Here is a 12,216-nt window from a genome sequence, read left to right on the forward strand (position 1 = left end):
ACAAATATTATTCTGAGGAGGGGTCCACTGGCTTCCCCAGACTGCCAGAAGGGTCCACGGCACAAAAAAAAAAGTTTAAGAACCCCTGGTATAGAGGAGAGAATGGGGCCCAGGAGAGAACCTTGGGGAATACCCACAGTTAGGAGATTTGATACCAATGATAAGCCAGCAAAAGAAACTTAGAAGAAGTAGGAGGAGAACCAATAGGGTAGTGTCACAACAACCCAAAGATGAGAGAGTAAAAAGAAGGCAGAGGTGGCCAACAGTGTCAAATGCAGCAAATAAGTTAAGAAGGATTGGGACTGAGAAAAGATCATCAGATTCAGGACAAAGAAATCATCAGTAACTTTGGAGAGAGCAGTGTGAGTTGAGTGATGAGCTTGAAACCTAGATTGCAAAGTTTTGAAGAGTGATAGAAGAAGAATTTTTTTTTCAAGGAGTTTAGCTGAGAAAGAGAAAAGATAGAGGACAATAGCTTGAGTAGATGATAGGGTCTAGTGAAGATTGGGTTTTTTTTTTTTTTAAGGATGGAGGAGACTATGGCATGGTTGAAGGCAGTAGAGAAGGAAACACTTTATTTGAAAAAGTTGAAGCTGGATGGAGCAATGATTGAGGATGCAATTGTCTAGAGAAGAAGGAAGCAGATAGGATCAAATGCACATGTGGAGGGACTTGGCAAGGAGGAGGCTACCTCTTTGCAAAAGATGGAGAGAAAGCAGCAGAGAGAAGGAGTGATATAAAGGTGCTTTGAGATGAAGAGACTGGGAGAAGATGCAGCATGTTGAACGTCCTCAAATCTTTCAATAAAGAGGAAAGGTCTTCATCTGAAAAAAAAAGTGAGCAGGAGTTATGAGGAGGGAAGGAAAGGTTTGGAGTAGCTTCAGTGAGAAGATAGGGAATCAGGATAGGGGAGAAATATAAGGACTGCCTTGCTGCAGTGAAGGTCCTGATGAAGGCTGAATTACTAATGTACCCAGTAAGTACAGTTGTGGGGCTTCGGCTTCATTTGGCTGCTTGTAAGTAGGAGCAGAAGAGGCAGATAGCGGCAGTAATTCAGGGTAAGTTTGGCAAAAGAAGAGCAGTGATAAGGCAAGAGGCAAGAGACTGACAAGCAGAGAACTCCATAAAGTTGAAATGGTTAAATATTGGATTGATGTTGGAGGGTGAGGAATGTAAAGTGAAAGCCAGGTGTTGGGCCTGAGAAAGGACTGAGGGGTGAAAGGCAATCCCCCAGAAAGCTGAAGTGACTGGTTGGGGCTAGCTTGGGTTTAGGTTCAGCACAGCTTGCCTAATTCTAATCTGCTTTAATGTTGTAATGGAAGTTGTGCTTTTGTTTTAATCCTTAAATGTTATTTTATTGATACTTTAATTATATTTTATTTACTCTTATTGTTTAATTATTATTTATTGTTTTATTGCTTTTTTGATTGATAAAAAATCACTGTTATAGGGGAAGTCTTATTGAGTGGACAGAAAGGGGAGGGAACTCCTCAGAAATGAATGTAATGTAAGACAAAAAAAATCAATAAAATATGCTTTTAAAAATTTGATTGATAAGAACATCCACAGCCTTTACTCACTCCTGCAATGAAGGCAAGTGTTATTTCTCATCTCTTCTCCGATCGAATCTTGGTGATTAAAATTATTATGTTCAGTTTATTTTTTCCTTGTTTTTGTGTTTGCATTGTTTTAGATATTGTAGATATTGTTTGCCTAGTTTTGCGTACATCACCCTGCATCAGTTTATACAAATGTTTCTCTGAATTCTTTATATTTGTCATTTCTTATAGCAAAGCATCATTCCATTCTACTCATGTACCACATCAACGGGCACCTACTTGGTTTCCAATTTTTTGCTGTCACAAAAAGTGCTGCTATGAATATTTAGATATAAATGAAACCTTTCTTTTTGTCTCTGAACAGTAGAAACTGGCAGTTAAATAGTGAGGACTAAAATTTTAGTCACTTTTTGCCATAATTCTGAATTGCTTTGTAGAATGACTGGACCAAGGAGAAGCCCCACCAAAACAGAATTATTGTGCTTATCTTCTAGCAGCCCTTCTGACACTGACCATTTCCATCTTTGTCATCTTTGGCAATTTGCTAGGTGTGAGATGAACCCACAAAGTTGTTTTGATTTCCACTTCCCTTATTAGTGCTTTGGAGAGATAGTTCATATGAGCGTTAATAATTTATAGTTCTTCTTTTGAGAGCTGTTTGTTCATATCCTTTGACTACTTTTCCATTATGGAATGGCTCACACATTTGTGTTGATTCCTTGTGTATCTTGAATATCAGACCAGCAGGTATAAATTTATTTTTTTTTTGCTTTTTTGGTAAGGCAATGGGGTTAAGTGACTTGTACAAGGTCACACAGCTAGTAAGTGTCAAGTGTCTGAGGTCGGATTTGAATTCAGGTCCTCCTGATTCCAAGGCCGGAGCTCTATCCACCAACAGGTATATAATTTTAAAAGTCTCAAAACCTATCTAAACATCTTTTGAAAATACCCGTCGCATTTCTTTATTCCTCAAATCTTCCCACCCCCAATAACAACAATGACAAGGCAGCCTTTATTTGTCTACATAATTTATACAAACAACCATGGACTAAATATGAAAGGATTATTAGACTTAGGAGTCAGAAGACCAAGTTAAATTCCTTAAAGCTTACAAATAATTTCTAACCATGTGTTCATGGTCTTTGGGGCTAGAACAATAATAAACATGAATTAATCTTTTCTGGACTAAAAACAGCAACCAGAAAACTTCACCACACTAAACTACAAAACAGGACCAGTATTAAATAGGCAAAGAGCTTTATTGACTTCATTTTCTAACAAGATTCAAAGGAAGCAAAATAATAATATAATAATAATAATAATTATTATTATTATTATTATTATTATTATTATTTGAGGAAGAACAAAGCAGTAATTTCATTTTCAAATTATGCCTGGAGTATTCGTACCAGAGAAAATGGTGATAGAAGGCAGACAACCAGAGCTTAAAGATTTGCCAGTAAATCACTTACTGATTTGAAAATAATTTAATACCAAGGCCTCTAGAGTAACTGATTTCTATTTCCCATCATTAATTTGGGTTCTGTTGATTTTAAAAGTCAATGCAAATGTATTCCTTTAGTGGATCCTAAAATGATATTTTCCAAATTAGGTTGAACCCTAAGAGGCTGGGCCCAAAGAGCACTTGGGGGAAGAAAAGCTGACAGTGAAAGTTAAAGAAAAAGAAATTCTAGCCTGCTATTTATGGAGGAAAGAATGACATCCATTCAAGCTTTGTTTTGAATGTCTGTCATCCTGCCCAAAATGATTTCATAAGCAAAAATGGCAATAGGAGCTGAAGCAGTTCATAGAGAAATTCTTAACCTTCTTTATTTTCCTCCCTCTGCAGAAGGACAACATAGAAATTTTCCATACTGGTCAATGGGAGGTTGTTCTGATCATTTTAGGGTTGTTAGGGGTGAGTCAAACCAAGTACCTCCCCAAACCAGCTGTGCTATTGGTTCCAAAAGTAGCCTAAGGCTTATTCAGATAACCAAGCCTATGGGCCATCTGGATATCAAATGTTACCGTTTCATATGGTTTTTATTACTTCCCTGCAATTATTAGCTAATTTATAAGCTGTTCCTATCGTATTCCTACTCTATTGTAAAGCATTACATAAATGTCAGTTGTTATCATTTCTGTGCTGGCAGATCAATTGATCAATAAACAATAAATGCCTATTAAGTGTCAGGTAAGGGTTGGTGCTAAGGGTTGGCTTAGATGAGAGGGGGGGAGAAAGACTAAGGCCTTGGCCTTCCTGAAAACCTAATTTTCAGATGTCTTTCCCACATGCCAAGACCTCCCTCCCTCCTTACTCACCTCCCACCAAATTCCCATCAACTTGTGTTATAAAACTTAACTCACATCATCAGTTGCATGTACCACCTTTTCAGAAAGTGATAGGGACCTAGGGCGACAAAAATCACAAAATTTTAAAATACTGTTAAAAATTATTTGTAGGCTATAGCCTACAAGTGTATTTTGTTCTTATATCTTACATAATTTCTGAAGACCTACCTCCAAAATTGAACCTCCCTTTTGAACAAAGTCACGCAAAAACAGCTGACAAGTGAAGTTATTGGGCAATGACATTCTGTCTGCGTGGTCATCAGCTTCTCTGCTAAGAGGAGGGAGGCTGTTTTCCAGGAACGTTGTTGGGTTTTTAATTACCCAGAATTTGATTTCCTTTTAGTGATCTTCTCATTTAGGTGGTTTAGTCATTATTGTATTTTTCCATTCTGCATCCATTCATGCAAACTTTCCCACTTATCTCTGAATTCCTCTTTTTCATTATTTTTTACTGAACAATAAATTTCATTACTTTCATATACCAGTTTGTCTAGCAATTTCCCATTCGATTAAAACCCAGTTTGTTTTCAACTCTTTACAACAAGAAAAAAAGTGTTACTATGACTATTTTGACAGAGGTTACGCACATCAAAGATTTTGCAGAAACCTCAAGTTCAACCCTCTCAACTGACAGATGAGAAAACTAAGACCCAGAACGTTTAAGTGACTCGAGTCAGATCATACGTGGAGTAAGTGGCAGAATCAAGATTTAAAACCTCCCTGAGAATATTTTTCCTCTGCATCATTCCTGAATCCTAAAGGTACATCAGTGCCAGAGGTCACAGGACCCTCGATATTCAGAATGCGGGACTCTGTATGTTCAGGTGTTCACACACTGTAACAGGGACATGGCATTAGAGATTGAATTGGAAAAGAGGGAAAGGAGAGCCTCACCCAATAGCAGTTTGCCTGATTCCATCAGCAGAACCTTGAGAAGTACTGATCAGTCGACGGAGTACAAGAGTGAGCTATAGAGAAGGGACATGGATCAGGAAATTATGATAGGGTTCTGGACGATGTCAGAGTCACTGTCCAGCAACCGTGTGTGTGTGTGTGTGTTGTGTGTGCGTGTGTGTGTGCATGTGCGTGTGTGCGTGTGTGCGTGTGTGTGTGTGTGTGTGCGTGTTAAAAGTACTTAGCACAGTGCCTGGCACTATATAAATGTTTGAACCATGTCTCTATGCAGAAATAGCTCGGCCTCTGAAGTTATAGAACCCAGCAGAGAGGTGTCTTCTGTTTCTTTTCTTTTTTTTTTTAAACCAAAAGTACTTTGTGATTTGTTTGCTTCTGAAGGAGACAGTGTGAGATCAAGTCATGTCAAGGGACTACACTCCCGCAAAACTCACCCACCAGCCCCATCCTTCCTTGAGGTTGGGAATGTATTTCCCTCAGTTCTGCTACCTACGAACTGAACCAAGAGAGATGTGTTTCATCTTACACGTCCCTACGGAGATGCCAGGTGGTTTGTGTGCACCTGGGCTAGGGCAGGAGATACGTGGCAGAGTGGCCAGAGCTGGTCAAGTTACCACAAGGGAGCTGTTGGTAACGAAAACGGGTCTCAGGTTAGTCTCGGACAGATTCACACTTGAGAGTTTTGCACTTCTGAGGCCTCGCCTGTGTCTGTCGAAGAGAAGAAGAAACTACTGGGGACAATAACCTCACAGGAAGGTCACTTAATCTCCATAGGCCTCAGATGTCAGCTACCTATCTACAGTAAAAGGAGAAAAAGATTAGAGGGTTACCTGAAACACTACATACTCTGTTGGCAACATTTTTCATATCTATGTGTGTGTGTATTTATATATATATATGTGTGTGTGTGAATAGGTCAACATTTTCCAGACATTTTCAACATTTTCCAGATATAATTTGTGTATATATGTACAACATATGTTATTAGTTTTAAAAAGAATATTATACTCCATCTTTATTGCATGCATGTTCATATATCACATTTATGTACATGTACATTTGGGTCTCCACGATTTTATGAGTAAATAACAGTCATGGTGCAAACACAAATTACCTTTTCTGGAAGGCTGGATCTCCAGATTCAGTATCAAAAGGCAGCAAAGGGCGGATTCTGCAGTGCACCCTGATATTTCCTTTCAGCTCCTACAATGAAAGAAATACCTTCTAATAGTCAAAGGAGGGGAGAGACTGAGCTAGCCCTTTGTTTTCTTTTCAAATGTGTTGTTTTTCTTCAGTAGGTTTCTTTTGGGGATATTGCTGATTTGAAATAAGCAAATAAACAGCTCAACTTTCCCTGATCATCCATGCCTCCCCACCTCTCCACCACTTCTCCCTTCCCTGAATATGGGCATATATGCTTTGTCTTATTAAAGTTGTAAACAATATAAAGATAAGGATCACATTTATTTTTCAGCTAATAAAATATTCAGATAGTGAAAATATTCAACAAGAAAAAAACAAATTGTTTTCCACTAAAATCCTAACTCTGATATCATATTGTAATAGGAATGTTAAAAATGCATGCAGACCCTACCAAGTTCTAAGTGCTGGTCAATGCATGTTGCATTCTTCATACAACGGCCAGCCTAGCTAAGCCTGGAGAAAGCCTCATTAACAGGTTGAGCAAAGGATGATACATTTTTTCAGACATAATCATGCAGGAAGACTATCTGCTGAGACAGAGATGGGTTACAATCTGCCTTGGTGAAAGAAGTATGCATCCTAACAAAATTATGAACCTTGGAAGCATTAAGGAGTAGGACATAGATTTCTGGGCAGTTTTTCCTGAAAGATCAAACATTAGATCTGTTATAGATCTTATGGCATTTTATGTGTCACATACTATAATAATAACAATACTTCAATATTTCAGTGGATCTGTGTTCTGAAAAGTGTGGGTCCCTCTTCCTACATTGTCAATTGCTACCCGTTTCATCCCATGGAATCTTTGTCCATGACCTCCTGTTCATGCTCCACAAGTGGCACACTCAATGGGCCAGGGACTTTGCTCTAGAATTCTTGACTGTACATGCATAATGACAAACTTCAGCACATTAAGGGAGAGATAAGAGTCATCACGTGCCAAGCAAGTCATATCACTACCACTGCCCCCTCAGACCCTGATGGAGGTAGCCAAGGACCTTGAACCCGAAAGCCTTGAGAATGTCAATGCTTCCAGCCCGGTGCCTTTAGCCATCATCCTGTGGAGATGCAGCCTGGGAACTGTTTCAGCAGGTGCTATAGCTACAGCTACTGAGAAACAAGAAAAGAAAGTTCTTGCCACCAGTCTTCGACCCTGTTCAGCATCAAAAAATGATATGATTTTTATTAGTGGGAATGACAATAAAGAGGAAACATTACTGTCTGCTTTGCTTCTGTGCACTAAGAACCATGGGACTTTTCCACCTGATTTGTATCTGAAACCATATTGGTGTCCCCCCCCCCAACTAGAATGTGAGCTCCTTGAGAAGAGGGACATGCTTTTCTATTTGTATTCTCAAGATCTAACACAATACTTTGCATACGGTAAACACTAAATAAATACTTTATTCATTCATTCACATTCATGGTTTTATCCTTGATCTTGCTACGACTCCATCCCTTCACTTTCACTGGTCATATATCTTGTTGACGCTGTCCTTTATGCCATTCTCTGGTGCAGTGCAACCTGGATCTCACTACCATGTATTTTACCATTATCTTTTGAGAAACCTCAACACTAATCCTTCATAGGTTCTGGTCCTAAAGACAGTTTGAGTCTCCTTTTTTTTTTTTTCCTGAGCCTCCTTTCTAAGGACCAGTCTAGCTGGTTTAGTGTGGTTTAGGTAGTTTAGTAAGGAGAGGCTGGACACAAGTAGACTTGCCACTAGGTGATGACTTTGGCCATCACAGACTGAAATGAATTAAAGTACAAAATGACTCAAAGTTCTATAAAGCCTCATTTTTCTGAAGTGAGGATGTCAGAGAGGCAGAAAAACAGACAAAAGATGCTAAGACGTTTTTTAGACCATTGATTAGAATTAATAATTGTTGGCATTAAATGTGAGATCCTTGTCTAACGACTGATGAACTGACACACTAATAGAATATTCTCTAGAACTCTTATAGAGTACTAACAGAGTACTTTCTTCATTCGTATAAACTCTGTTGTTTAAGTGAGAAATATTTATTTGCTCTTTTTTGAAAAAAAAAAAAAGAGGGGGCAGTAAACTACCTTGAAATAAGGGGCAAGAAAAATGATATCCTGACATAATTTTTTGTGGTATTTGGGAAGTTGTCTAGAAATGAAGCATTCTGGTCCTCGTATTCCCTTGTCATGGCATGTGATCATATGGGAGAAAAGAGCAGAGTAGAAGTAATCGTATGGTATACCCTGCAAGAACTCTATACTCTGCCAAGGCAGAAGGGAACTGCCTTGAGCATCAGCCATTTTGCTGGAGCCTTGGGCTTAGCCCAAGGGGGTGACTAGACTCCTTCATGTTAGCGATTCAAGGTGCATGCATACTCATTATCCAAGGAGACTCAGAGAAAGACTACAGGTAGCATTATTCTTTAGCTATTTGGTTAAATGCATCAAGGCCAACTTTTGGTGGTCTGGTGATATGAGGAATCTCTCACAAGGCAGCTGTGGGCATGATGGGCTAGCACTTCAGACCTGAAAGACTTCTCATGTCTTTGTAAGTTGCTGCTGCTTTAGACCAAGGCAAGTCACTAAGTCCCTGATGCAGACCTGGAGAGCTGTGCCCATCAATATACTTTCTATTAAATGATTATAACCTTGATGCTACTACATAGCAGCAACTACTTTGTTGTTATTTTTTGCTTACTGTTTTTTGACTCAGTCTTGTCAAATCTTGACCTTGCAGTTAGTGGCCTGAATAAAACAGCAAGTTGTCAACTTACTAGGATGAATAATATAGTTTAGAAAATGTCCCTTTTGTAAATGAAGCACAAATAAGAATGAGAAAAACTGAACTATTTCTTGATCCAAATAGTTCTATATCGGGGCAGCTAGGTGGCACAGTGGATAGAGCACTGGCCCTGAAGTCAAGAGTACCTAAGTTCAAATCCGGCCTCACACCAAACACTTGACACTTACTAGCTGTGTGACCCTGGGCAAGTCACTTAACCCCAACTACCTAAAAAACAACAAACAAATAGTTCTATATCCTGCCTTAGAGACTGATCCAGAATTCTCAGCAGAAGGCCAGTAAAGGATGTTTCCAGAAAAGGCAGGATGGTATGATTTTAGAGAAAAGCAAATAGGAGAAAAAAAGAGCCTGGCACAAGTAAAGCATACACAAACGAAATGTTGAAGGGACATTTCTAATCTAAGGCATAAAGGTGTTAAATCCATGCTTTGTGGCTAAGACTCAGTCATTAAATAAATTCCCATTTTTGGCAAAAAATAACAAGCAATGGATGGTAAATAACAATAGTGCCAGATTTCAGAGAATTTCAGATCAAATAAATAAATAAAATACCTCACTGAAGCTTTTAAAAAATAAACCTGAGGAAAAGCAGCTGGAAAAATCTAGCAAGGAAAGGGAAAGAGAACTAGAAATTCCAGATGTTTTTGAACCACTATGGTGTCATATTAACTGTCTGTCATATTGGTGAAGCAGCTAACGACTGACCACAGATGCCCACCACCAGATCGTTGTGAAGTGCTTTTCTCTTCTGTTTTTCAACTTGATAACGCTCATTTATTTCCTGTAAAGACTGTTCAAGATCAACGGCTTTTGCCTGAAAGACTGAAAAAAAAATTTTTTAATTAAACATTGAAATAAAAGCCAACCTGTAGATACTCACACACACAAACTAAGTGGATCTTACATCTCTGCTGGGTTAAACTCCAACTGAACTCTACCTGATTCATTTGTGGTGGTGGTCTTCTATATTTTTGCCACTTTGGATGTCTGGGTTATACGATTTCTTCTGAAATTCCTGGGTCAACTAGACCTAAGTGATGGTTGTCTAGTTGGTTGAATGAATTGAGCAGTCAAGTCAGTCAAAACAGTAAAAGTATATCAATCTTCTATTTAGGAGAAACATTGAGTTTCTACAGAAATGGGGGTTGGCCTGAGAAGGGCTCAAGGACGACAGTTATGGAGCAAGGAGGCAGACAACAATACTTTGGGTCTGAAGACGAAAAAAGAAACTATCATTTGAAGTTTTTAAAAAGCTATTTGTTCAGTCATTTCAGACTCTTTGTGACCTGGGGTTTTCTTGGCAGAAATCCTGGAGTGGTTTGCTATTTCCTTGTCCAGCTCATTTTACAGATGAGGAACTAAGGCAAACAGGGTTAAGAGACTTGCCAAAGGTCACATAGCTAGCAAGTGTCTAAGGCTGAATATGAACTCAGGCCTTCCCGACTCCAGGCCTGGTGCTCTATCCACCGTGCCACTTTACGTAAGTTATGATGATATATAATAAGAAAACTGAAGATAATGTTCTGCATTTCCTGGTACTGAGAAAACCAGAAATTTTATGGGCAGCTTAAAAATGTTCTGCATTTTCTCAGAGCAGAAATACTTACTGTTCCATATGCAATATGTTATTAAATATGCTATGTTATTAAATTTCATAGTTTAGATATTTTCCATCAATATAAACAACTTGTCATTAAATTATTTCCTTCCTTGACATTTTATATAAAATTCTATTTTTAAAAAATCTGCAATATAACTTTTTTCATAAAAATAGCATTATTTTCCACATTAACCTGTAGAAAACATATAGACAGCAAAAAAAAAAAAGAGAACATGGTGAAATAATTGTTTTCAAGGTTAATTATACTACCTAAATTCATACTGACCCAAGGATGATCACACTGAGAACTTACATCACTCAACTTGCTTAAAGTTAGCATAGCAAGAAAGATAGTAAATCTGAACTATAGGGTAAGGAAGGCAGGAATTGTAGTAATTCACTTCAAGTAGTAAAAACCCTTTCCCATATTGGAGCTTCCAATGACCAGCAGTGCATGCACTCATACATGTACGTGTTAATGTGCACTCACGTGTCTGTACACACACGTGCATGTATCTACATGCATACCTGCATACGTGCATGCATACACACGTGTGTGTGTGTGTGTGTGTGTGTATAAAGGAAATGTAGGGCTTTCATGGCTGGTGTTTGTGAGATTGGCTCTAATCATATTACACATAAAGACATGAGAGTCCTAGAATGAAAAAGAGTGCAAGGAACAGGTTGGAGCTCACTGGGGGGGGTCTCCCTTTGTGTGTGTATTTCTACCGCAAGAGCTCTTCTGGAGGGTGACATATGTCAGATTCTGTTGTCAAGCTGCTCAAAGTCTTAGGCACAGAGAGTACTAAAGGAACTTAGTTGCAGTGAACATATGTCACAGACATATAGATGACATATAGACTTGTAACTAGAAGGGACCTCACAGGTCCTTGAATCCAGATCAGGTGACTTCTCCAAGGTCACTCAGGTATATTAAGTGGCAGAGACAGAATTTGAATGTAGCTCTTAGGACTCTAACTTAGATACTCTTTTCCCTGTCCTGTACCATGCTGTCTCTCAACCAAGGTCAGTCAAAGCTGACCTTGACAATAACTTCTGAACCATTGCCACTTTCTCCGGGTATGCTAAGGTCAGAGGCCTTGGCTTCTGACAGCAGTCTCAAGAATCAAAATAAAATTTGCTAGATTAATTGCTAAGCTGTATCATTTTCAAAATTTGTATATGTACTTCATAATAGAAAACATAATGATCATTTTATTAAGCTAGTCGTTATCACCCACCAATAGTATTGCCATGTAACACAAGAAGAATGGTAATGACGATGATTGATGATGCTGAGGCCGATACCTTATATTTACTCAGCATCATTTGTTTGAAAGAGTCAAAGCACGGTACAGATTTACAACAGTTCTATTCTAAATGAAAAGTAAAAGAATCGTTCTAGATTTTTAAAATATGGACACAACTATAGACATGGAACTCCACCACAGGGACATACTCTTTCTCATTGTCTGACAGGTTCAAGTCTAAAGTTTTCATTGTGTTCTTCACCAAAGAGGTTCAATCTCCATTACCCAGATAAAACATTATTTAGATGCATTGACTAAATTCTACAAAAAAACTGTCTAATTGAAGTAATAAGATGAGCTAATAAATCAACAAACACTTATTAAGGTCACATAGGTAGTTAAATAGTGGAAGCAGAGTTCATATCCAAGTCTTCTTTGAATTAAATACTCCTTATATTATACAATACGATACTAAGCTGTAACTCTATATTTCCCCAGACTCTAATAGAGTGGTTTGCACATAGTAAGGTGCTTAACAAATGTGTGCTGAA

General features: G+C 38.4%; 1 protein-coding gene across 1 annotated transcript in view; it reads right to left on the bottom strand.

Moving 5' to 3' along the window:
• Positions 1-12,216, bottom strand: part of KIF25 (kinesin family member 25) — a 104,357-nt gene that overhangs the window by 59,608 nt on the left and 32,533 nt on the right. Inside the window, exons 5-7 of the mRNA XM_020970432.2 lie at positions 9,534-9,637; positions 5,938-6,026; positions 3,927-3,969 (exon numbers count right to left, since the gene is read on the bottom strand). Coding sequence (XP_020826091.2) covers positions 3,927-3,969; positions 5,938-6,026; positions 9,534-9,637 — 236 coding nt within the window. The remainder of the gene's footprint in view (positions 1-3,926; positions 3,970-5,937; positions 6,027-9,533; positions 9,638-12,216) is intronic.

Source organism: Phascolarctos cinereus, unplaced genomic scaffold, assembly GCF_003287225.1.
Source record: "Phascolarctos cinereus isolate Bilbo 61053 unplaced genomic scaffold, phaCin_HiC Scaffold_5;HRSCAF=322, whole genome shotgun sequence".
Taxonomy (NCBI): Eukaryota; Metazoa; Chordata; class Mammalia; order Diprotodontia; family Phascolarctidae; genus Phascolarctos; species Phascolarctos cinereus.